The sequence below is a fragment of the Halichoerus grypus genome, chromosome 4, assembly GCF_964656455.1.
Source record: "Halichoerus grypus chromosome 4, mHalGry1.hap1.1, whole genome shotgun sequence".
Taxonomy (NCBI): domain Eukaryota; kingdom Metazoa; phylum Chordata; class Mammalia; order Carnivora; family Phocidae; genus Halichoerus; species Halichoerus grypus.
Genome location: NC_135715.1, coordinates 115,022,732 through 115,050,612, shown reverse-complemented (window position 1 = coordinate 115,050,612; position 27,881 = coordinate 115,022,732). Strand labels below are relative to the sequence as shown.

The 27,881-nt window shown below is 38.7% G+C and overlaps 1 protein-coding gene across 3 annotated transcripts in view; it reads right to left on the bottom strand.

Annotated features, from left to right (window-relative positions):
* Window positions 1-6,130: 6,130 nt before the first annotated feature.
* LYPD6 (LY6/PLAUR domain containing 6) overlaps window positions 6,131-27,881 on the bottom strand; it is a 118,119-nt gene continuing 96,368 nt past the window's right edge. For 2 of the 3 annotated variants that reach the window (XM_036092563.2, XM_078070773.1), the window contains exons 3-5: window positions 26,141-26,239; window positions 11,141-11,271; window positions 6,131-9,185 (exon numbers count right to left, since the gene is read on the bottom strand). In XM_036092563.2, coding sequence (XP_035948456.1) covers window positions 9,018-9,185; window positions 11,141-11,271; window positions 26,141-26,239 — 398 coding nt within the window. In that variant the 3' untranslated portion in view covers window positions 6,131-9,017. The remainder of the gene's footprint in view (window positions 9,186-11,140; window positions 11,272-26,140; window positions 26,240-27,881) is intronic. The other variant, XM_078070774.1, reaches the window with a different exon arrangement.

Sequence of the window (27,881 nt, the reverse complement as noted above, 5' to 3'; positions counted from 1 at the left end):
TCAAAGTAATGGTCATAAAGATGCTCACTGAACTAGGGTGAAGAATGGATAAACCCAGTGAGAACTTCAACAGAGAGAAAATATAAGAAAGTACTAAAAAATAAAAGTACCAAGCAGAAATCACAGAGACAAAGAATACAATAATTGAACCGGAAAATACACTAGAGTGGCTGAACAACACACTGGATGCATCAGAAGGAAGGATCAATGAACTAGAAGACAAGGTAGTAGAATTCACCTAATCAGAACAGGGGGAAAAAAAAATCTGAAGATACCTTAAGGGACTTATGACACAACATCAAGCTGACTAATATTTGCATTACAAAGTTCCCAGAAGGAGAAGAGAGAGAAAAAGAGGCAGAAAATTATTCAAAGAAATAATGTCTGTAAAACTCCCTAACCTGGGGAAGAAAACAGACATCCATATCCAGGAAAACCACAGCCTTTACATGAGATAAACCCAAAAAGACCCCCATCAAGAAATGTTATAATTAAAATGTCAAAAGTTAAAAACAAGGGAAGAATTTTAAAAGTAGCAGAAGAACAACTTGTTACATACAAAGAACATACGTAAGATTATCAGCATATTTTTTAGCAGAAACTGTGCAGGCCAAAAGAGAATGAAAAGATGTATTTAAAATCCTGACAAAAACACAAATGAATAAACAAACTTCCAACCCAGAATATTATACCCAGCAAAGATATCAATCCAAATTGAAGGAGACAGAGAGTTTTCCAAACAAGCAAAAACTAAAGGGGTTCACAATTATTAACCTGACCATACAAGAAAGGTTAAAAGGACTCCTTTAAACTGAAAAGAAAGAAAAATTAGTAACAAGAAAACATATGAAAGAATAACTCTCACTGGAAAGATAAATATATGGTACAGGTAGTGGATTAATCACTTATAGAACTAGTATGAAAGTTAAAAGATCTAAGTAGTAAAAGTAACTATAACTACAAAAATTAGTTAAGGGATACACAAGAAAAAATGTAAAATGTGATATCAAAAACAAACATAAAATGTGTGGAGGGAAGTAAAAATGTACAACTTCAGAATGTGATCAAACTTATGTTGTTACCAACTTAAAATACAGTTATAGATATAAGTTTTTATATGTAAGCCTCATGGCAACCACAAAGCAAAATCCTATAGTAGATACATGAAAGATAAAGAGAAAGGATTCTAAGCTACCACTAAACAAAATCACCAAACCACAATGGAAGAGAGCAAGAGAAGAAGAAACTACAGAGAGTAACTATAAAACAGCCAGAAAACAATTAATAAAATGGCAGTAAGCACATACCTATTGATAATTACTTTAAATGTAAATGAACTAAATTCTGAAATCAAAAGATATAGAATGGCTGAATGAATTAAAAAAAATGAACAAAAGAACGAGACCCATCTGTATATTACCTACAAAAGATTCACTTCACAGGTAAGAACACACAGACTGAAAGGGAAGGGATGAAAAAGATATTCCATGCAAATGGAAACCAGAAGAAAGCTTCGGTAGCAATATCTATATCAGGCAAAATAGGCTTTAAACAAAGCCTGTAATAAGAGACAAAGAAGGCATGTCATAATGATGAAGGGGTCAATCCCAAAAGAGGATATAACAATTGTAAATATTTATGCACTCAACATAAGAGCTCCTAAATATATAAAACAAATATTAATAGACCTAAAGGAAGAAATATACTGCAACACAGTAATAGTAAGGGACCTTAATATAACCCACTTACATCAATGGATAGATCATTCAGACAGAACATCAATAAGGAAACATTAGCCTTAAACAACATGTTAGACCAGACGGACTTAACAGATATATCCAGAACATTTCATTCAAAAGTAACAGAATACACATTCTTCTCAAGTGCCCACGGAACATTCTCCAGGACATATCATATGTTAGGCCACAAAGAAAGTCTAAATAAATGTAAGAAGACTGAAATCATATCAAGTATCTTTTCCAACTACAGTGGTATGAAACTAGATATCAATTACAAGAAGAAAACTTGAAAAGCCACAAAAATGTAGATATTAAACAACATGCTACTGGGCAACCAATGTGTCAAAGAAGGAATCAAAGGAGAAATCAAAAGTACCTTAAGACAAATTAAAATGGAAATACAACATACCAAAATTTATAGGATGCAGAAAAGCTGTTTAAGAGGGATACTCATAGAAATAAATGCCTACTTCAAGAAATAAGAAAAAACAAAAAAATCTAACTTTGTACCTCAAAGAACTAGAAAAAGAAGAACCAAAAAAAAAAAAAAAGGCTGAAATTAGGAAAAGGAAGAAAATAACAAAGATCAGTGAGAAATAAATGAAATTGAGACTAATAAGACAATAGAACAGATCAATGAACTCAAGAGCTCTTCCTTGGAAAGATAAACAAAATTGACAAAACTTAAGCTAGACTCACCAAGAAAAAAGAAAGGATTCAAATAAAATCAGAAATGAAGAGGGGAAGTTACAACTGATATCACAGAAATACAAGCAATCTTAAGAGACTACTATGAATAATTACACACCAACAAATTTGACATTCTAGAAGAAATAGATAAATTACTAGAAACATACAACCTACCAATAATCATAAAGACTATATCATAAAGTCTTTTTATAGACTGTATCATAAAGGAAGAGAAAATCTGGAGACTGATTAATAGTAAGGAAATTAAATCAGTAATCAGAAACCTACCAAAAAACAAATGTCTAGAACCAGATGGTTTCACTGGTGAATTATACCAAATATTCAAAGAAGAACTGATACCAATCCTTCTCAAACTCCTCCAAAAAATAGAAGAAAGAATGCTTCCAAATTCATTTTTTGAGGCCAGCATTACCCTAATATAGATCCAAGGATACCACAAGAAGAGAAAATTACAGGCCAATTTCTCTGATGAACCAAAGATGCAAAAATCCTCAACAAAGTTTTAGCAAACCAAATTCAACAACAATAAAAGGAACATACACCACAATCAAGTGGGATTTATTCCGAGGATGCAGGGATGATTCAATATCCACAAATCAATGTGATGTACCACATTAACAAAATAAATAATAAAAATCATATGATCATCTCAATAGATGCAGAAAAAGCTTTTGACAAAACTCAACATCAATTTATGATAAAAACTCTCAACTAAGTGTGTAGAGAGGGAATGTAATTTGACCTAATAAAGGCCATATATGACAGGTTCATAGCTAAAATTATACTCACTGGTGATAAGCTTAAAGTTTTTCCTCTAAGATCAGGAACAAGAAAGTGATGTGTACTCTCCCCACTTTTATTCAAAATAGCACTGGAAGTCCTAGCTAGAACAATTAGGCAAGATAAAGAAATAAAAGGCACCCGAATTGGTAAGGAAGAAGTAAAACTGTCACTCTTTGCAGATGAAATGATACTATATTGAAAACCCTAAAGACTCCACCAAAAAACTATTAGAACTAATAAAACAATTCAATAAAGTTGCAGGATACAAAATCAATATACAAAAATCTGTTACATTTACATATACTAAAGAGAAAATAAGAAAACAATCCCACTTACAATTGCATCATAAAGAATAAAATACCTAGGAATAAACTTAACCAAGGAGGCGAAAGATCCATACACAGAAAACTACAAGACATTAATAAAAGAAATTGAACATACACAAAAGAAGGAAAGATATTTTGTGCTCATGGATTGGAAAAATCAATATTGTTAAAATGTCCATACTACCCAAAGCAATCTAGAGATTCAATGAAATTCCTATCAAAATTCTAATGGCATTTTTCATAGAAATAGAACAAGCAATCCTAAAATTTGTATGGAACCACAAAAGACCCTGAGTAGCAAAAGCAATCTTGAGAAAGAAGAACAAAGCTGGAGGCATCATGCCTCCTGATTTCAAAGCTATAGTTACCAAAATTGTATAGTATGGGCACAAACATACACACATAAATCAATGGAACAGAACAGACAGCCCGGAAACAAGTGCATGCTTATATGGTCAATTAATCTACAACAGAGGAGGCGAGAATATACACTGGGGAAAAGACAGTCCCTTCAATACATTGGGAAAACTGAACAGCTACATGCCAAAGAATGGAACTGTATCACTGTCTCACACCATACACAGAAATTAACTCAAAATGGATTAAAGACCTAATGTAAGACTCCAAACCATAAAACTCCTAAAAAAAAAACATAGGCAGTAAATTCTTGGACATCAGTCTAAGCAATATATTTTCGGGTCTGCCTCTTCAGGCAAGGGCAACAAAAGCAAAAATAAACAGATGGGACTATATCAAACTAGGAAGCTTCTGCATAGTGAAGAAAACCACCAAAATACAAAAAGGCAGACTACAGAATGAGAGAAGATATTTGCAAATGCTACTTCCAATCAGGGGTATTAATACCCAAAATACATAAAGAACTTATACAACTTGACCCCAAAAATCCAATCTGATTAAAAATTGGGCATGGGACCTGAATAGACATTTTTATATAAAAAAATATACAGATGACCAACAGACACATGAAAAGATGTTCAACATCATTAATCATCAGGGAAATACCAATCAATCAAAACCACAATGAGATATCAACTTGCAACTGTCAGAATGGCTATTATCAAAAAGATAAGAAAATAACACATGTTGGTGAGGATGTAGAGAAAAGGGAACACTTGTACACTGTTGGTGGGAATGTAAATTGGTACAGCCACTGGGGAAAACAGTATGTAGGTTCCTCAAAAAATTAAAAATAGAAATGCCATATGACCCAGCAATTCCACTTCTGGGTATTTACCCAAAGAAAATAAAAACACTAACTCCGAAAGATTTATGTGCCCCCCCATGATCATTGAAGCCTTATTTATAATAGCCAAAATATGGAAACAACTTCAGTGCCCATTAATGTATAATTGGATAAGGAAGATATATATATGTATGTATGTATGTATACATACATACATATATATACAGATATATAGATATATATATTATTCACCCATAAATATATATGTATATATTATTCACCCATAAAAATAATGAAATCTTGCCATTTTTGACAAAATGAAAGGAACTTGAGGGCATTATGCTAAGTGAAATAAGTCAGAGAAAGACAAATACCATATGATTTCACTTACATGTGGAATCTGAAAAACATACAAATAAAAAAACCAAGCTCATAGATATAGAGAATAGATTGGTGGTTACCAAAGGCAGAGAGGCATGGGAGAAACGGGTGGAGGGGGTCAAAAGGTCAAACTTCTAGTTATAAAATAAGTAAGTCATGGGGTTGTACAGCATAGTGACTATAGTTAATAATACTGCACTGTATATTTGAAAGATACTGAGAGAAAATCTTAAAAGTTCTTATCAGAAAAAAAAAGCACTTCTAACTATGTAAGGTGACAGATGTTAACTAGAATTATGGTGGCCATTGCACAATGTATATAAATGTCAAATCATTATGTTGCAGACATGAGACTAATAAAATGTTATATGTCAATATGCCTCAATTTAAAAATGAATGAATGAATGAATGAATGAATGAATAAATAAATAAATAAATAAATAAATGAGAATGACCAGAAATCACAAACAAGCCAAAGTTTTTCAAGGTCACTTTCAACATCTACAATTTTACTATGAAAAATAAAATGGATTCAGTGTATAGATAAACATTTATACTATTCAAATGTTTGTTTCCTGTTGCATAAGATACCATCAACGGAAAACACTTTCTATTTTTATCATCATTAACAGAACAGAATAAGATTTAAAAATTAAGAGTTAATGGGATAGTATTTAGAAACACACATGCACACACACTTTTATTTTTCCCAATTTAACAAAGAAAATGCTCTAGAGAAACTGCAGACCTGATTAAAAAGTCTGGTAATCTTTCCCTCTTTGATTTTCTGCCGCACTTACTGTCTACATGAATCATTTGGCGTGAGTGAATTGTCTTGTATCTTTTCATGCATGTATTTCTTATCTGTACAACAAGAAAATGAGCTCTTGGAAGGAAGTTCCCTGTGATCCTAAGCCCTACACCTTATACATAACCTGAGTGCCTTCATCACTGACTGACATGCACATTTGCAGGGAGGAACCTGGTGAGATACACTTAAAACTTTTATTCATTGATTTACAAAATGTACAATATTTACAAAATTTAGGCATTAATCCCATATTGACATGAATGCAATGGGGAGTCTGAAAATAAATAAGTGGCACATAGGTTAATGTACACACCACGGCTGTTTGCACTTCAAGCCATCACCAACCGTGGGATTTAATGGAAAGTTTAATGTGGTAGAAAAGTTACACGGATGACCAGTCCTGAGCCTTCCACATGAACGGCCCTTCCTTGGCTCCTTGAGGCTGCGGATGGCGAGCAAACCACTTTCTTTCAAGAGAACGAAACACCAGCCATTCTGATAGGCACACGAGGTGCGTGCGGTCACATCTGTGTAGAGTTTGCAGTGATTCTCCCGGGGGGCAGATGAGTTCACATCCCTGTGGACCCTGTCCCTCACACCAGACAGGGAGGCTTTGGAGTGGTCACTTTCTCATTAAGAACCAACATTTGGACTTTGTCTCTTACTCAAATTGCATGCAGTACTTGGCAGGTATCAGTGGAGAGTGGCCATGCACAAAAATGGTACTTGTAGATATGTACAACATCAAATTTTCACTGTCTTAGAGTATTTATAGCAGCTAACCTGCCACCTCTTTTAGCAAGAGGAATGAACTTGGAAGCTGTACCCTCCACCCCTTGAAGAAAAAAACACCATCTAGGGGACACACACAAATGGCATCCCGCCGAGGCAGGACTAGACAAACTCCACATGATCAGATGGACAGATTCCCGTGGCCAGGTGTGGAAGTTCTGCTAGCGGTGGTAATTTCATCTTCCCTTCCCTCTTCAATCCCACATCACCCTATATATCCTAAATTGGAAGGAAAAGGCTTTCTGTTATTGAGCTTCTTAGAGCCTTAGTACCTTCATCTGTAAAGTGAAAATACTAGTAATATTCCCTAGAGGGTGCTTGCAGGTTTTATATGACTTAATATGTGTATGTGTGTGTGTGTATGTGTGTGTGTGTATATATACATATATATATATATATATATATATATATATATATATATATATAAAGTGCTTAGCATAGTGCCTGCCACATAAGAGGTGTTTAGTAAATATCTTTTCTCTCCCTTTACTTCCCTCACCCCAATTATAAGTAACATATTGATAAGCCTACCAAACTCTGATTTAAGGCCATTTGATGCCATTTAGATTATTTCGTATCAGAGTTACCACTGTCAGTTCATATTTGGTAATCCCTGAGGGGGTCTCATTTTATGAGCCACAGACATTTTCCTGTGCAAGGCAGATGGACCCTGACAATACTCTCCTCTTTATCCGCAATGGCTCCACCAAATTTCATGCAAATATGTCCCATAACCCTGCAGAGGAACTCATACCATTGATGGTCACCACCTGAACACTTCTGGGACAATACCACTGAGGAAACAGTGAGCAAAAACCCTTGAGGCCAACACATTCCTCTTGCTCAAACATAAGTTAAATTTTTTCAACACTGGTGCAAGTATTATAGATAACTTTGAACAAACATATATTACAAGTTCTACCACTGTTGAAAAATAAGTATTCTAATTTGGTCATTTTGTTCAGAATAAAGAATATTTTATAATATATTTAAGTTTCTAGTTATGCCATATAAAAATAAATATTGTATAAATGATTTACAAGGAAGAAGAACAAGTTGTAACTCAGGCCAAAAATATAGGAAGGATGGCAAAAATTTTACCATCTACTTCAAAAGCAATCACCCAAAAGAAAGAAAAATTCCCACTGGATCTCCTTACTAGTCTCACCATCACCCAGCTGGCCCACCTACTTCTCCTCCTGGGATATTATGTCTTCTTTCCCTATCAATCTTGAGATAATGCGATCCTTGAAGTCCCTGGGGATTTGAAAGAGGAAGAACCCGGGAGGGCTCTCTGGCAGTATGAAGTGTAGATGGGAGATCTGGCTAAGCCACTGACCGGGCCCTCACAGTGAACTTGGGTCAACCGCCACACATCTCTTTCCTTGCATTCTGAAATCCTCTCTCTGTCTAGTTTAGCTATGCCTGAATAGAACCCCATGAGTGGAGAAAACTCTATCCTGCTTTGGGACTTTTTGGATACCCTTTGGCCCAGGTAGAATTCAGGATCTCATGGAGCACAATGAGGTGCCAAATCAAGGCCAATCTCACCAATTATAATGAAAGGATATGCAGCTACTTTATGGATGCCAGTTCCATTAAGTTGGGAAAGATCCTCTCCAGCTACCCCTCCCCCTATGCAACAAATTTATGATTGCCTTTTATTTTCTGCACAGAGCAGAGGGAATATGATTCCCACCACTGGGAGAAGAATGTGGGGAAAATTAAATTGGACAACTGCTTACTACCTTTCCAGGGACTCAGTCAGAATCTCCAAGGAAACAGTCCATTCATTTTGGAATCAAAGTTTTAAAATTCTAAAGCTATAAATAAATTCATGATTATATTTAAACCAGTGGTCCTTTACCTTTCTCTTAAAGAACACACATCTATGCATGTCCATATAAACATACTGTCTAACATCTCAGAGGGTCCCAGGACCTCCTATGGCTCATGTATGTAATTCCAAATTAAGAGCCTCAGATCTCAATAAAAATGCAGAACTATTTCCTGGAGTGAAAAGAAAGGTCTGTGGTATAAAACTCAGGGTCTGTTTTGGGGGCAGGCTGGCTTTGATGAGGTCTTGGACTTGAAATGACTACCCTGAAGCAATGCTTGTTCCTCATGATAGGTGGAAATGCCTGGCTGTGAAGACATCTGTGAGTGTCATGGTTTCGCACGTGTAACTATTGTCAAGCCAACGACTCACGCATGACCATGGACCATGGCGAACCCCATGGATTGCTGCTATACGTGGCGCCTCGCAGCTGCTATAATGTGAGTCCCAACCACACCCACAAGCAGGACACTATCACTGACATGCAGTGTGGGTGCCCATTTGTCTGATTTATGGGTGACGTTGTGGCAAATGTGGCATCAGTTTCATTTCGGGGGAGTGGCAAGTTACAGATATTTCCTTCACAACAGGAAGTGCAGACCTGAAAGAAAGGAAGAGAAACAGAAGGCTGATGAGAAGCTGGCAGATCTTGGAAGGAGACAAGGATTTTGGAAGGAACGGTCTCCCTCACAGTAAGACTGAAATGACAATTACCTGTTCCACAAAAGAGGCACCAACCCTGCATTCAAGGAAGTGGAATGAAATTTCAACTGGAAGCAATGCGGTCAACTTGAAAACCCCCTGGACTAAGCTTCAAGGAACACGAGTTCTGTTTTTGACATCCCACCAGGTGGTTATTACAGGGTTCTACAACCTTCTTAGGTCCCAGCTTTTCCATCTGTGAAATGGGGATTATAATACCCTACAATCTCAAAGAAACCCCTTCTGACAATTTGAAGAGGCTGTTCAGAGGGTAAGCTTTCACTTGCCAAATTTCCATACTGTAAGTGAAGTGGAAACAACCCAACTTAAACTTAACTATTTACTTTCATTAGAACAGTCTACATAACTACCACCATTCTTGTGGGAGAGTTAAGGTTTGGAGGGTTTTCATTAATGCAATTATTACTGATTTATACTGCTTTATCCAGGGACTGTAAGAAAGAGAGAAACCTAAAGGATTGTTGGCTGAAATTATTTTGGGCCATGGCTACAGAGTACAGATCAGTAGCTTCAGCATCACCTGGGAGTCTCTTAGAAATGCAGAATCTCAAACCTCACCCCAACTTTAGCGAATCAGAATATGCATTTTAACAAGATCCCCAACTGATCCATATGCACAGTAATATTCGAAAAACTCTCTGATGGTCAATATCCTATTGAGTCATTATCCTGCAAGGATTTGAGGCTGGTCACAGTTGACTTGGGCTAGGAAGACATTATAATCTTGAGGAGAGAAACTGAAGGTCAGAAGTGAGCTTGAATTCTCTCTGTCAGACATAATTACCATCTCTGTGACCTGAGCACATGATGTCACTTCTCTGATCTTTAACTTTATCCATGGTGAAGTAGCCACAATAAAGCCTGAGAGCCAGGCTTGCTGGGAGTGTGGCGGAGAGTGAGGTAAAACCCTTGAGTTTACCTTTTATATTTCAAACCAGGAGCTGCAGATCATATTTTAAAATTGAATTCTTAGTGTATCTCACTAAGTGTACACTTAGTGTATTTCAAGTTGCTTGAAAATTGGGTGTCTTCTACTAAATGCCACTAAACATGGCATTCCAGGATTTTGAGAGTAGAAGTTGCCTCCGACCACCAGGAAGGCAGCCTGATGGGGAGAAGCGAGCCAACTCCAAATAAAGGCCAAGGCCTGATATGTAAGATTATATGTGGGGCCAGCTCTGAACAGCCAGCAGGAGATCGGGGGCATTCCCCACTCCAACCACAGTCAGGCTGCCTTTCTCTGGTCCTTTATATTCTCCTTCAAGGCTGCACTTGAAGTTCATTTTACACTCAATGCTTCTGTATAGGCACCGGATGGAGTTTAAGTGGAGTAAACTCACAAGGAGATGGTTCTCTGATCACCTACTCAAATGATTCAGGAGCCAATGGATGCCTTCCCCAAGTCAGCATTCCAATGAAGACACAAGCCTCACTTCACAGACAGTTATCAAAGCTAACCTGCTGTGGCCATTCTCGGCCGAATGAATTGTTGCTACATCTGCAATGCTTTACCATTGAGGACATAGCTGGTCCCTCATTCCTCTTCCTTCTGGTGGCTTTATTACTTTCTTCTGAGTAAAGAAAGGGCTTACAATAATTTTCAATACCCTCTTGGTGTTGTGTTTACATAATTTATACTGGTTTTCCTATGCTCTGGTCTAAATTTATCCTCTGAGCAAACCGGAAAGGAGAATCTTCACATAATGGTATATTAAAGACAGTCAAAAGCCAGGCTACTTTGGGGAGTGAGAATTTGCTCATGAGCTCTGGCACGCATCTGCAGTGGAGGAAGGCTGACTATGCTGTACCCGTCACTTGCTTTGTTGCCCAGACCTTGTGGCCTTCATGTTCAGAATTTCTGCAGCCAGTCGACAAGCACTCCTCCAGTGGAACGCAGCGTTTGGTGACAGAGATGCTGTTTCCCGTGACTTCCATTGTATGCTGAGTGTAGCAGTATCTGGTCTCTGTCAACAGAGAAAATATGTTTCAGTTGAGATGAGAAATGTTAGCCCAGCCTGCCTGGAAGGGAAACAACAGGAGTGTCAACACTACAAGTCCTGGAGAGATTTAACAGCACATGAGATGTACACTGTGTTGAGATTATGTCCAATCCCAAAGAAGTCCTTGGAGAGATGCACTTCACCGCAGTAGGAGGAGAGCGTTCTGAAGGATACTGGTCTCTCTGCCTGTCGTCATCCCCAGAAACCAAGATATAATGGTATCATTCTTGGCCTTTCAAAAAAATTTTGCCACTGTATTGGTTTTTATTTTTAGGGGACGAGAGGTTTGGAGGGATGATTAGGATGTGAGAATCAGCAATTTTCAGGAAGACAAAGGGGTGAAAAAGTTCAAAGAATACAGGTTAAAAAAAAATTAGGCAGGTAACAGTGGTTTTCAAGGAGTTAAAAGACTATAGTAGATGCTGGAGTGTGTGTGTGTGTGTGTGTGTGTGTGTGTGTGTTTTGGAAACAGCTATTCCCTTGTAAGGGCTGAACAATTAAAAATAGATTCATTTTATCTTCAGAAAATGACTTTATCCAAAAGAAAGAACTTCTTGACAATGAGCATAGTTGGATCCTAGAATTTAACCCAGGTGAAGGTGTTGCAAAACTGAGGAGCATCATTTCTCCCTAGTATGATTTCTAGGACGGCAGATGTAGACGGACCATGACATAAGTTTCTAGACATCCCTCAAAGTCTTAGGAATCCAAAAACTTAAGATTTCTTCCAAACTACCATGGAGAATTTTTCTGCTTCTAATTTAAAGACTAAAGAAAAATGGCTTTGTCAAAGTAATTCTTTAAGGCCTCTAGGCAGTGTTCAGCTTTCTAAGCCTGGGATTTAGGAGAATGTTCCTGCTCCACTTTCAGATTGAAAAAGAAAATGAATAATTCTTAAGAAATGTCACCGAGCTGTTTTTCACCCATATCTTGGACTCAATTTTGCATGCTTTATACATTTTGGATATTTAGTGGCTAATATAGAATTATGACCTTCTATGATATTATTTATTAGGCAATAAAAAATCCCCCACCATATTTTGTCACAATTTTGGCAGCTTTTAACCAAGGTACTAAAGTCCAAAGAAGGAAGCTTAAGAATTTTAGGCCCTGAGAATGAGCCTATACAGACCACACTGACACATCTTGGGAATCATGAAAATTCAGGATTTTTAACAATCTCCCTAAACAGGAACCTGAGTGGCCTCTGATTGAATCTTACCAAGGACAGAGATTTCCCTAATGATTATACTACTGGGGGGTGTACCTGGGCTGAGTTTGATCAATGCCCTCCCCCAAATGCTTTCCCCACACTGCACCCTGACCAGAATTTTGTCAGTGGGAATCAGGTCAAGACAGCCCTAGCTAGCTCAGGGTCCTGGAGAGCTCTTTGGAAGTGAAGTAAGTAAGGCCACCCTATGAGCTCACAGGAAAAGTTGAAAGTTTTGCACCTGGCAATGATCCTCCCAAAGTCCTAAAATATTTTAAAGTTGGAGTGATTGTTTTTCCGATGCAGAGGAGGTAGAAGATCTCTGATTTTTTAAGCCTGTGACAGGTTTTAACACATGGAGACCGGTAGCCTGAGAGATTTACCACGTTTCCCAAAGAGGACTGGTTTACTTCTTTGGTATCAGACTTGGACATTTATAGTCATGATAGGTACACCTTTCCCACCCCATCCCACCTTCAGATGTTCAAGAAAGCAATAAAGACAGGAATGCTCTTATCTCCTGTCTCCTCTTCATGCAGACAACCAGGAGTAGCTGCCAGAGGTTTTATTGCTCCAAAGGTAAATCTGAGTAGGTAAGATCATACATTTATGGAATAAGTAAACCATTACATGGTTTCAGTTTTAGAAATTGGGTTTGTCCCCCAAGTATTAAATTCTCTTGTCTTAACTATGCCTCGAATAACAATTGGTGAACTTGATATAACTATTTTTTGTTCTTACTTTTGTGTCCATAATAAACTCTCTTTTAATTTATTAATTGGAAATTTATTCCACTGTAAAGATAACAACTAATGAGCTTTTTTTTTTTTTCAGGGAAAATATGCGAAAGCCCAGTACCTAATAAGCTAATTCTTGCCATCCTGGGGAGAGAAAAATGATCAGCGATGAGGCTAGATAAAAAATTTTCTTACACTCACCAAATCTAACCCATGAAACAAAGATATTTTGAGAACACCCCATTACTTCCAGCAGCAGCTATCCTAGATCTGAAGCGTTAATCCATTCCACTTCTTATCTTAAGAACCCCTAGGTGAGTTATGAAATGTTAACGTAAAAAAAAAAGGTTCTACCGTTCAATAAGTTTTGGAATATTCAAATAAAGTTGAACAGGTTTCTTTAGGACACAACTTAGGAGAACCTTGAATGTGTATTGTGATCTCCAAGGCGGGTGGGGGGCAGGCAGGTAGCATTTCCCAAGCAGGATGAGGTGGACCACATGTGGCTTATCACTGGGCTGTAGAATTGATAAAAAAGGAGTTTCAGCCACAAAGCATTACGCTCCATGCATTCTGAATAATCCTTGGGTTAGTAGTGAGGTTATATGAGAATCAAGCCTGCTGATAACTTCACACTAAAAGGATTTCAAAGGCTTTTATCTAAAAGATAAAAGATGGATTTGAATTTCTACCAGGTTAGTTTTGGCCTCTAAAAATCTCATATTCTGCAACTGCATGGTATTCCCAGAGGTGATGAAACAAAAGTCTTTTACTGTAAGACTCACAGGCATGCAACTGAAAGCAGAACTGGGTATAAGAGAGCTTAATCAACTAGTGGAAAACACAAAATACATAATTTTTCATGAAATACACACACACACACACAGAAATTTCATAACCTATTTCTGAAATTTAAAAAAAAGGTTCAAAGCTAAAATATAAATTTCCATTTACCCACCAATATTCAGTTTCTAATAATGGAAGCTGTATTTAAACAAAATATACACCAAATGATTTGACTTAAAAATGACCAACTCTCTGGTAAAGGCTTCCTCACCACTCAGTTATTCCCTTTGGGTCCACTAGTTTTGTTTTTCTTACAAACATCTATAATGATTAAAGTGATGCTAGAGAACCATTCACCATGTGTTAGAAAATTAATGGGAGGAATATAGCTTTAATCATAGTATTACAAATTATATTGAAAAAATAAGTCTAGTGGCAGCTGCTGGCAGAGTCCCAGCCTGATTCTTGACTGTGCCCTCACCCTTCACATCCGGCTCTGCTCCTTCCAGGTCCTCCTCTGCAATGACTCTTTGCCTAAGTGTCCAACTGGATGCCCTTCACCCATGTCTGACCCCAAAGGATGTCTTTGCAGCTCTGGGATCTACTATATATAACATCCTCTGTGTGATTTTCCTGGGCTTCGGAGTTTTGTCTTCTAGATTTTCTCCTGCATTTCTGGTCTCTTCCTACACCTTCCTTCACTTGAATGTTGATATTCTCCCACGTTCTGTTCTTGAACCTCTTCTCAAGTGACTTCATTCAACCTCTGATGACATTATCTTCAGTCTGATACTCTCTCCCAAACTATAGAACAAATCTGCAGCTATCTCCTGGACATTGCCAGCAGCACCTCATACCTCATGTAGCTCAAACAAATCAAATTCCCCCCATCTGTTTATCTTCCTGTGTTTATCTTAGGAAGGGACATCCTGAGATGTGGCCCCTCCAACTTGGACTAGGACATTCAGAATCAGCTCAGATTTCTCTTTCCAAGCTGGGTGTCTCCAGGTCCCCTGAAATGTCTTCATTATCCATCTAATCTTTCTGTTCCATTTTCCATTTTCCCAGTGTAGGACCTCATCATTTCCTGTCTTCTTTGTCTCTGACTTCTCTCCTTTCTAATGCGGGTGCCGGACAACCACCAGATATGTTACTGAAACCAAGGTCAGATCATGCCTCTCACTGTCTATGAGAGCCTGAGTGAACCCTACCTGTTAAGAAGCCCTGGATGCATACTGCTAGGTTTATTTAGCCTACTGGAGTGGCCAGTAGGTGGTCCATTGCTTTCTCCCTGCTCCTAAAGCTGTGTGTCAGGAGTGTAAAGTAACTTTGCTTCCCTGCTAAAGGAACCCATTACATTTATAACTCACATCTTGAAACTCAGCACTTATTATTATTCAATGTTCCCCCTTGATCTAGGACCAGACTACCTCATCATTGCTTGCTGAATACCTTGAGACACCACATTACATCTTTTGACCATTCTTCACAACAAAAAGTTCCCCCCATCTTCTGCTCCTGGAAACCTGTTCAAGGTTCAATCTAAATGTGATGAATTCTGTGAAACCTTCCTTGAATTTCTCCCAACCAGGTTCACAGACCTTCTTAGTTTCTTCATTTGGTATGTCTGGCTTTCCTTCTAAGTCAGAGTTTCTCAACATTAACACAATTGACATATATACATATATATATGTACATATGTATGTATATATATTTTACTGATTGATTTTTTTTAATTAGTGTTTTTATTATTTTGAGATAATTGTAGATTCACATGAGCTTGTAAGAAATAATACAGAGGGATCTCATGTACTCTTCACCCACTTTTCCCCAAATGGCAACATATTGCAAAACTATGGTATAGTATCACAATCAGGATATTGACATTGCAGTCAAGATACAGAGCATTTGTATCTCCACAAGGATCACTCATGTCAACTTTTTATTCTCACATCCTCATCCCACCTTCCCCCAACCCCTCCTTAATCCTTGGTAACTACTAATCTGTGCTCCATTTCTATAATTTTGTCATTTTAAGGATGTTATATAAATGGACTCATACAGCATGTAAACTTTTGAGGTTAGGCATTTTTACTCAGCCTTATTCACTTGAAAGTTATCTAGATTGTTGTTTCAACAGTTTGCTAACTTTTAATCCTGAGTAGTATTCCATGCTATGGGTTTACCAAGGTTGGTTTCACCATTCACCCATTGAAAGGGTATCTAGGTTAGGGATATTATTAATAAAGCTGCAATCAACACTTGTATAAAGGCTTTTGTGTGAACATAGGTTTGCATTTCTCTGGGATAAATGCTCAGAAGTGGAATTACTAGGTATACAGTAAGTGCCTGTTTAATTGTTTAAGGAACTGCCATACTGTTTTCAAGAGTAGCTGTGCCATTTTATACTCCCACCAACAATATATACATGATCTAGTTTCTCTTAATTCTTACTGGTATTTGATGGTGTTGCTACTTTTTTTTTTAATTTTAGCCATTCTGATAGATGTATAGTGATATATCATGTTTCTAATTTGCATTTTCCTAATGGCTAATGATGTTGAACATGTGCTTATTTGCCATCTATTTATCTTTCTTGGTGAAATATCTATTCATGTTTTTTGTCCTTTTCCTTTTTTTTTTTCTCCGTGTCCTGTTTTTTTATGGTTTTGCAGCAGAATTTGTTCTTTTCTCAATTATTTTGTTTTTTACTATTGTGTTTTGAGAATTCTTTATATATTTTAGATACTAGTCTTTTGTCAGGTATTTGATTAGCAAATTTTTATGGCAGTTTGTTGTTTGTCTTTTCATCCTCTTTACAGGGTCTTATGTAGAACAAAAGTTTTTAATTTTGATAAAGTCCAATTTACCATTTTTTCCTTTTACAGATCATGCTTTTTTTTATCAAGTCTAAGAACTCTTTGCCTACCCATAGATTTCAAAGATTTTCTCCTCTGTTTTTTTCCTAAATGTTATACAGTTTTATATTTGGCATTTAAGTCTATGATTAATTTTGAATTAACTTTTGTAAAAGGTGTAATACTTAGGTTGAAGTTCATTTTTTGCCCATGGATGTCCAAATGCTCCAGCACATTTGTTGAAAAGACTCTTTCCTCTAGTAAATTGGATTTTGCATCCTTGTCAAAAATAAGTTGGACATATTTTTGAGAGTCTTTTTCTGAGATCTCTATTATGTTCTATTGATATGGTCTATCCCTCTGACAATATCACTGTCTTGATTACTGTAACCATATGAGAAATCTTGAAAGAGGGTAGATTGGTTCCTCCCACTTTATTCCTTTTTCAAAATTATTTCAGCTATTCTAGTTTCTTTTTTATTAATATTTTTTATTATGTTATGTTAATCACCATACATTACATCATTAGTTTTTGATGTAGTGTTCCATGATTCATTGTTTGTGTATAACACCCAGTACTCCATTCAGTACGTGCCCTCTTTAATACCCATCACCAGGCTAACCCATCCCCCCACCCCCCTCCCCTCTAGAACCCTCAGTTTGTTTCTCAGAGTCCATAGTCTCTCATGGTTCGTCTCCCCCTCCAATTTCTCCGATTTTCCCCCCTCCATTCTTCCCCTTCTGCTATCTTCTTTTTTTTGTTGTTGTTAACATATAATGTATTATTTGTTTCAGAGGTACAGGTCTGTGATTCAACAGTCTTACACAATTCACAGTGCTCACCATAGCACATACCCTCCCCAATGTCTATCACCCAGCCACCCAGCTATTCTAGTTTCTTACCTTTCCATATAAATTGTATAATAATCTTGTCTATAACTACAAGAAATTTTGCTAGAATTTTGATAGGAATTGTGTAAAACCTGCATATAAATTTGGAGAATTGACATTTTTACTATGTTGAGTTTTCAATTCATGAACATGGAAGTCTCCATTTACTTAAATTTTCCCTGAATTCTTTCATTAGCATTTATGATTTTAGCATACAAGTCTTGTATATGTTTTATTAGATTTACCTTGAAGTATTTAATTTTTGAACAATTGTAAATGGTATTATATTTTTAAATTCAATGGTCACATGTTAATTGATAGTATATATAAGTACATTTGAATTTTGTATGTTTATCTTAGTATCTTGTGACCTTGCTGAACTTATTAGTTCTAGGAGTTTTGTGTAGATTTGTTGGGATTTTCTACTTAGAAAATCGTGTCGTCTGTGACATGGGACAGTTCTATTTCTTCCTTTCCGATCTGTATGCCTTTTATTTCCTTGCTTTATTGCACTGGGTAGAACTTTCAGCATGAAGTTGGATAAGAATGGTGAAAGTGACATCCTTGCCTAGATCTTGATCTTACCAGGAAAGTATTTTGTCTTTCACTAGTAAGTATAACGTTTGCTAGGTTTTTTAAAATAAATATTCTTTATCAAGTTGAGGAAGTTTCTTGCATGATGTTTTTCTGAAAGTTTTTGATCATGAATGGTGCTGAATTTTGTGAAATGCTTTTTCTGCCTCAGTTGATATTAACACGTGATTTTATTGTCTTTAGCCTGTTAATATAGTGGATTATACTGATTGATTTTCAAATATTGAAACAGCCCTGCATCCCTGAAATATATAGCCACTTGGTCAGGCTTATTTTTAAATATTGCTAAATTCTATTTGTTTAATATTATATTAAAGACGTTTGTGACTATATTCATAAGGAATATTAGACTGCAGGTTTTTGTTGTTGTTATTGTTTTTGGTACTTAGTCTGGTTTTAGATTCAGGGTAATTATAGATTCTAGATAAATTGCACAACAAAGTAACTTAGATTAGGTGGCTTAAAGAGCAGAAATTTATTTTTTCACAATTCTGGAGGCTGAAAGTCCAAGTTCAAGGTGTCAGCAGGGTTGAATTCTTCTGAAGCCTCTCTCCTTGTCTCACAGATGGGCAACTTCTCCCTGTATCTTTACATGGTCTTTCCTCTATGTGTGTCTATGTCCTAATCTCCTTTTCATAAGTGAACCTGAATTACCACTTTAAGGACCTTATCTTCAAATATAATCACATTCAGAAGTACTGGGGGTTAGGACTTCACATGTGAATTTTGGGGGGACACATTTGAGCCTATTACAGGATCCTTGGTGGTAGAGATAGTAACCAAAAACAGTCATGTAAGAAGCCTCTGGGCTGTCAAAAATAATCGATTTCTTAATCAGGGTGCTGCTTCCATAATATGTTCAATTTGTGAAAATTCATCGTGCTGTTCACTATTCTGTGTATGTCACACCTCAATTATAAGTTCAGTAATATGGAAGGTGAAAGAAAAAAGAATCCAAGATAAAAGAAAATAGACTTATGAGAAGAACAAGCTACAAATTGAGTTGCAGATAAGCTCAATTATTTAAAGTGTACTCCAATTAGGAATTATCACATGGTTTCTGGTATCCAGGCATCTGATTAATCTCTTGACTTTCCTGATCCTATCAATCAATTACTCTACACAGACCCCTAAAAGACACTTTTTTCTTTTTTTTTTTTAAGATTTTATTTATTTATTTGAGAGAGAGAGAAGGAGAGACAGTGAGAGAGTACAAGCAGGGAGGAGAGGGAGAAGTGGGCTCCCTGCAGAACAAGGAGCCCAATGTGGGGCTCCATCCCAGGACCCGGGGATCATGACCTGAGCTGAAGGCAGACGCTTAATGACTGAGCCACCCAGCACCCCAGACACTCTTTTCTTGCCCCAAGTAAAAAATTCTTCAAGGCAGAAATTAAAAATAAATGAATACTTATCAATCTGATTGAGTCATAATTGTCCTCCTTTACCCTATAGTTGGTACCTCCTGAAGAAACTGCCAAACAGATACTTTCCTGGTTTTTGTTTTTGTCTTGTCTTAAAAAAAATAATAATCATCATCCATACCTCCTAAGGACAGGCAACATGTTGAGGAAACTCTGTTTTAAAGCAAATCACTGAAATTCAGAAAGCTATGTGCTTATTACCAGACAAAGGCCAAAAAGGTGGTTGGGAAGGTATGTCAAAGTAGTGAGGATAAACAGGACCTTACCATGAACAGTAGTTAAAAGTGAAAAGACAAAAGCATCAAAGAGATGCTTCCTATCTGAGGCATATGTTAATAGAAAATACTTGGGCAAAACCACTGTGAATTGAAGTAGATTAGATGATTTCAGGGTGTCAAAAGAAAATCCATCTTGTTTAGGCTGATAGAACTTGAGTTAAAAACTACTGGAAAAGTTCTAATTAAAGAATAAATCTGGGAATTGCAATGCTAGCTGAAATGAACTAGCTTGTACCTTCTTACCAAGAAAAATAGAATAAAATTACAATAGCCAGATAAAATTAAAACAACAGAAATCTGTGTGGAAGCATAGATGAGCTACCAAGGCAGACAGGATTTGAAGAGCAAGATAGCAGCGGAACGAACGACACGTTGAGTTGAGCCTGACATTCTATACCTGTTCTGCCCTCAAGGCACTTGCGGACTCCAAAGTTGTGCACGTGGAGGCGGAGAAGCCAAGCCCAGAGCCCTGCTGAGGGACAGAGAAGCTGAGCAGAGCCTTGGTCACTCTCAAGGGATTTGGGAGGCACAAACGGGAATTCAGAAGAAGCGGGGTGGCCGGGAGAGAAGGGAAATGCGGAGAAGTAAGGCTGGCAGCCTGAGTACAGAATTCTAGGACGGTGGTTTTTTACTTTCAGTGCCTTAAAAATGTCATGCCATTAACTTCTAGCCTCTATTGTTTCTGTCAACACTAAGCGTTGGCAAGGCTGTGCAGGAACTGTACTCTCAGGCACTGCCGGGGAGAGCATACCTCGGTCCAGTCATTCTGGAAAACCGCTAGGTAGTATCTGGTAAGGCCAAAGCATGCATACCACGTGCCCAGCAACACCCCCCAACCCGGGAGAGACCTAGCAGAAATTCATACATACACGTACCAAAACACATGTACAAGAATGCTCACGACATTCAAAAACCATCAAAAGTGGAATGGATGAATTTTAGTATATATACACCTATGAGAATAACTCTGCGGCTCATAAAAACAAGGATGACTCTCACATAGAAAATGTGGGAAAGAGGGGCGCCTGGGTGGCTCAGGGGCACCTGGGTGGCTCAGTCGTTAAGCGTCTGCCTTCGGCTCAGGTCATGATCCCAGGGTCCTGGGATCGAGCCCCACATCGGGCTCCCTGCTCCGTGGGGGGTCTGCTTCTCCCTCTCCCTCTCCTGCTGCTGCTTGTGTTCCCTCTCTCGCTGTGTCTCTCTCTGTCAAATAAATAAAAAAAATCTTTAAAAAAAAATAAAAAAAAAAAGAAAATGTGGGAAAGAAAGGAATACATTCTGTGATTCCATTTATATATAGCTCAATGATAGTAGTCATAATTGTGTTACCTCTGGGAGAGGGGTGTAATGACTGGGGGACCCTAGTGGCCTTCTGAAGTTCTGTTACTTAACATGGGTGACAGACACACAGCCTGTTCACTTGGTGAAATTTCAATGAGCTCAGCACCTATGATCTATTCACTTTCTGGCATGGATGTTACACGTTAATTTTAAAATTTTTACTTTAAAAACATTTAGCAATATGACAAGATAGATCACCTAAACACCACTTTATTACATAGAAGCCAGGAGTGTCAGATAACATATAGCCAATACCCTCTGTTGATATACAAATGAACTCTCCTGAATGTAAGGGAAATTCTAAGGGCCACCGTAGGTTCTGAGTTCCCTACCCAGGATGGAGGTGGAGGCTGGGAGGTGTTCATAGATGGACTATAAGAAGATGTGAAGCCTGGGGTCTTCACAGGGTTTAGAGCTAGAATAGATACCCCTATAGAATGGTAGAAACCTTGAAGGGCTATAGCCTAACATTGCCTAAAAGAGAAAAAAAGAATCCACCGTAGGTAAAGTAAAACAGAAAGGCTATGTGTCTCAGCCTGGACTCCAACTGAAAGAAGTCAACAATAAAAAGGTCTTTCCTGAAAATTTGTAACCATGGGGCTTGTCTTCAGTTATGCGGGGGACCACAGTTATATTAACAGATGTAAAAAGAGTCACCCAGTGTCATGCCCAGCTTTTTCTTTACTTGCACAGAAAAACTGTGAGCAGCACAGAAGCTGGTGCCTAAAGGATACGTATCCCTTTATCTCAAGATTTCTCCTGGTCTGATTTTGCATCGGCAGTAATTTCAAGTGGAAGATTTTGCCTTCAAGGGAGGCATCTGCACTTCATAATCAAGAAGAAACATAAAAGCCTTGGCTGCTTAGGCATCCTCCACAGAATGAGCCTTTTTGAAAATTGTAATGTTTTTGACTTGACATTTAATCCCACAGACTCTTAATGAACATTGAGACAGCCCCTCTCTCAAGGTTTTTAAGCTTGCACACGGGCAAAACCTTTGGATCTAAATGCATACTCTTAACTCTTGTTTTCTTTCACCAGTTCCTTTAACTGGTCCCTCATGTAATATGATTTCAAGATCCTTCCTGACTCTAGTTATTGTCCAGGAAGTGCTCGGAGACCAAAGACTAAAGAGAAGCCAGCCAAGTGAAGCAATGAGAGCCAGCCATGGAAGGCTCTTAAATTCTCCTGTATGGTAGCAGGAATCTGTAAGTGCCAGAGGCAATAAAGTGACAGAGAAGAAAATACTTACAGAACACACATTTCCAAGGTAAGAGTGATAGGAACCTGAGTGAGCTAGAGGAGGCTGGCTGATGCCACCACTGCCCGACAGAGGGATTCTAGTTAGGACCAGGCTTTCTGGATGCTTATTTTGCCAAATGATGATTCACGACAAGTCTGTAAGCAAGCTTACCTCAGCTGCTAAAATACAATAGTCTCTGTGTATCTCCGTTTGACCGAGTTCAGTTTTCAAAAATTCTTGAAACCCAGGTGATCCCCTAAGCAATTTGGAATGTGGGCTTATTCCATAGAGATAAGATTAAATACTTACAAGAAGTGGTTTTTTTCGCTTTCAACAAGTTATTTTCACATCATGTGTTAATTAAAACCTGAACATGTTACAAAACAAAAACCTAAGAATATCACAGAAAGCCAGGATGTTTTTCCATAGCATCTACTGAGCTTCCCTTACTAAGCCTGTTGGTAGTCCTATTGCTGCTTCAAACTAATCATCAACAGAAAAAAAATAAATTTAGGGTTAGTCAGTAGTTTTCAGTAGTTAGATACAACTCAGATTTTAATCTAAGAATTATGACGCTATTTTCATTGTGAGAAAAATCTGGAGAAAACCCAGGGGGAAAGATGGATGGCCCCTGGGAAGGGGGGTTGGTCAAGAAGGAAGCTAAGTGTGGCTCCGTCTCTTCTCAGGTTACAGCTTTAGTCTCCACTCCTTCCCTGACAGGTTCAAGGCCCCCACAAAAAAAATCAAGCTACGTTTCTTTGTTCCCGCTATTCTGCGACATGAACTAGTTGCTACGCCCAGTTTGGGTCTCTCCCGGTCCAGCGAGCACACCTGGGAATCCCGTCTCCACACCTGGGAAACCTTTGCTCTGAGCGACTTCCCCGAAGCCACGCCCTCCTCGACATTCTACTTCCGCTGCCCACTTCTGAGCTGTTGCCTCTTCCGGGTCCACGATGCCGTCCCTGGCCACCTCAGCCCCCAAACAGCAGTTGTTCCTATAAGCTCCCACAGCACGGAACGCCATGCTTCATTTGGCGCTTTTGTCCTGATATTTTTGACATTTGATACGTTCAGATCTGATCTCCGCAGCTAACTGGGTGCTCCCGGAAAGAAGAAACCAGATTCCTATCTTTCGCTGTATAATCCCCCGAAAAGCCTGGCATGGTGGTTCTGTGTCATGAACCTCAGGGCATCACTTTCCATTTATCCTTATAAATTTAAGGACAAAAAGATAAAAGTGGGAGGAAAGAAGGGAAAAAGAGGAATTGTGTGAACACTGTGATTCTTTCAGATAGCTGTACTTTGGAAGAACAGATTTTGACCTTTGAAGAAAGCACCAGAAGGGATTGTTCTCCCTTCCTGAGACGAATTCAAGCAAAGTGCTACCGGTCACCTGTTTTTCCTTTGTGACAGGGATATACTTGCCCACCATCGGACTTGGGCTGGGCCTCTGTGAAATCTGGCCCAAAGCCTGAGCGCACCAGTTCACAATCCCTCCTTGTCCTCTGCATCCTCTCTGCTAGAGCAATGCCCAGAAAAGCACCGCCACGTGTCCTCTGCAGTACATCCGACTTGTGGCAACTGTTTCAAAAGCTAACCTGCCACCTTTGTCCCTGCTGGAACCATCCCAAAGGTTATTGGCTACACAAACAAACCATCCTGGTTTTGTCCAGAGTCACTGTTTACAATGGGTCTCAAATTTTGCTGCCTAGTAGAATGACTCTGGGAGATTTCAGAAAGCCTTATGCTCAGCCACACCCCACACCATTTGAATCCCTGAGAATGGACCCAGGCCTCAGTGTTTTAAAATCTTCCCCTGTGATTTCAAAGTGCCACCAAGTTTGAGAAGCAGTGGTTAAACCAAGTCCATGAGCAACCTATCCAAATGTTCATTCTGCAGGCGTAATGTTAGAAAAACACTGGCTTAGTCCAAAATAAGCGTGTGATTGCAGAAGGCCCTGCAGACAGGACTTATCTTTGATTTGCCAGGATGGTGGGATATCTAGCTTGTGATTAAGCCAATCTTCAGCATCTCCATGTTTTTCTCTTCCCTATGGTCATTTGGGACCCCATTAACATCTCTACCTAAAAGTAAACAAGAGGAAATTGGTTGGAAATGACAACAGTACGTTTCACTTACTATTAGTGGGGAGAGGAGCTCCCAGTGGTTCTGGCCCCTGACTGTTCATTAGAATCACCTGTGATATTTAAATCCACCAGTGCAGGGCCCTGATCTCAGAGATGCTGGTTCAAGTTCTGTAGAGTTGCATTTCTTATCACGTGGTCTCCAGACCAGCAGCATCTGTATCACCTGGGAATTCCTTAGAAATGCAAATTCTCAGACCCCATCACAGACTTACTGAGCCAGGAATGGGGCAAGAGTGGGGGCAGAAATCTATGTTTTAATAAGCCCTCCAGGGAATGCTGATCATGCTAGAGTTTGAGGACCACTGGCCTAGGGAGGACATAGGTTCCAGCGATTTTGAAGAGATCCACAGGTGTTTCTACTGGGCAGCCTAAGTGGAAGTGGATGGGTTAAATAGTACTGGCTTAGGCAGCTGACAGCTATCTCTTAATTTCACTTTCCACCTCCCGATGTCCAGTCCTCCATGGGAGACAGAGTGCCTTTCACGAGGGTGAGTGTAAGAGCTCCGGCATCATGTTAAAAAATAATAGATTTGGTTTAGGTGTACTCAGTCATTTTAATAACTGGATTAAACCATCAGCGAAACACATCTAACTACCCAAACATTTGTCAGTAAAATGCTCTGTCCTCATCATCTCCCCATCAGATGGACTTTCCTCCAAAATTAAAAGCCAATTAATAATGACTCTATAGCCAAATATAACTATCTTTTTTATTCAAGAGGATAAAAGAGATATGAATGTGAATGTGAAGCCTCTACATCATTTTGAAATGGACCTCTAGGTCAAAATTTCATGCTTCAATTGGGCATCCATCTCATCCTTCAAAAAGAACTTAATAGTTTAAAAAGCTCAGGTTTTTTTGTGTGTGTGTGTGTGCAATGATGGCTTTTAGAATTCTAGCTTTCATACACTCTCAGGATAGAAGCCTCTGGCAAGATATGTAATAAATGGGATCTTTATATGAACATCAATTCATACTTCACATAAAAGAAGTTACAGTACAATGACTAATGCTTCAAAGAGTGGCCAACAGGCTGGTTGTTCTCTTCTTGTCCTGCATTTGGCTGGGCCTGGGGGTGGGAAGGATCACTTACCTCTTTTGGTGCTCCAATGATGCTTCATGAGAAAGGGGGCAATCCTAATGATTAGTTTATGTCTCTAAAAGCCTTTGATGATAAGTTGATGATAAAAGATCTACTCATAGCCTTAGACAAGAGAAGTGGTTGAGATTGCAAGCATCATTTGACGCCTCTTTGAGTCAAAGTCAACAAGGCTGTTCACTCATGGGCAGCTCTGGGCACCCCAATCTGTCTACTGAGAGTTTACCTCGAGGACAGTAGATGTCTGGAGCCCATCGGTTGCACTCATAATTGTCTGCTGCCTTCTCACAGGTGAAACACTTAAATCCACCAGGATATGGTGTGGCTAGAAAAAGGATCAAGAAAAATGATTAATTTTTTTTAAACTGAGCACAGAATCCTGAAGTTAGACATTTTCATTTTTTAAAAAGGATTCTCAAAACAGCCTGCCTGGCAGTTTCTTAAAAAACTAAACATGTAACTACCATGACTCAGCAATTGCACTCTTGGGCATTTATCTCTGAGAAATGAAAACTAATATTCACACAAAAACCTGTATGCCAACGTTCACAGTGACTTCAACTGTAATAGCTGAAAACTGGAAACAATTCAGATGTTCTTCAATGAATGAATGGTTAAACACACGGTGGTACCTCCATTTTATGGAATACTAGCAATAAAAGTGAACTATTAATACATTCAACAACTTGGATGAATTTCCAGGGAATTATGCGAAGTGAAAAAAAGATCCCCAAAGGTTATATACTGTATGATTCCATTTACATAACATTTTAAAAATGACAACATTTTGGAAATGGAGGAAAGATTAGTGGTTGCCAGGGGTTAGGGATGGCAGTGGTTGGGGGCAGGGTGAGAGGAAACTGGAGGGGGAGGCCAATAGGAATTCTTGTGCTACTGAAACTGTGTAGTGTCTTGACTTGGTGATGGCTATACAAACTTACACCTGTGAGAAAACTGTGTAGACCTAAATACACGCACATGCAAATGAGCACAAATACAATTGGGGAAATCTGAATAAGGCAGGTGGATTGATTATACCAATGTTAATAACCTGGTTGTGATTTTATTCTATAGTTTTTAAAAATGTTACCATTGGCGGAAAGTGAGTGAAGTGAACATGGGATCTCCTTGTGTTACTTCTTATAACTGCTTATAAATGTACAATGATCCCAATAAAAATTTCAATTAAAAATAGGCGCTCTAGATTTCCAATGATTCTTACATTTCAACTTATATAGACATGTCAATATGTAAATATAAATATGAGGTTGAATCCTTAAAAATTTCCTTATGTTTGACCATTTTGGAACTATAAAAGTAGCCATATCTCTGGTTCAATCTGATACTTTTATCTGGTTGACTTGACAGGGTTAAGAATTGCTAGAGATGGACACGGTGCCGGGGTGGCTCAGTTGGTTAAGCATCTGCTTTCGGCTCAGGTCATGATCCCAGGGTCCTGGGATTGAGCCCCGCATCGGGCTTTCTGATCAGCAGGGAGTCTGCTTTTCTCTCTCTCTCTCTCTCCCTCTGCCCCTTGCCGCCGCTCATTGTCTCTCTCTGTCTCTCTCAAATAAACAAAATCTTTAAAAAAAGAATCCTTAGAGATGGTAAGGATCACCGAAGAAAAGAGTCTTCATTACTAAAATCTATGCTGTGCAGAGGTGACCCTCCTAAGGGCTGTCTCAGGCCCGTATCCAAGGCCCACGGGCAGCATGCTGAGGGCACGTGGTGGATGTGGAGGCACTCCAGGCCTCCAGCTCCAGCCTAGGGATGCGCAATTCCAGGAAGCCCTTCCTAGCCCTCCCTCCCCACCCCTGAACTGCCCCTTCCTACCTTCTGAAGAGACTGTCCTCCAGGTCCTTGTATTTTTGCCTTCATTTATGCTCAGGCAGAGAGGTGTCTGGTGAGAGTCACGCTCTAGACTGTGCCCTGGGCCCGGTGGGCATTTAAGGACGAGCCCCCACCCA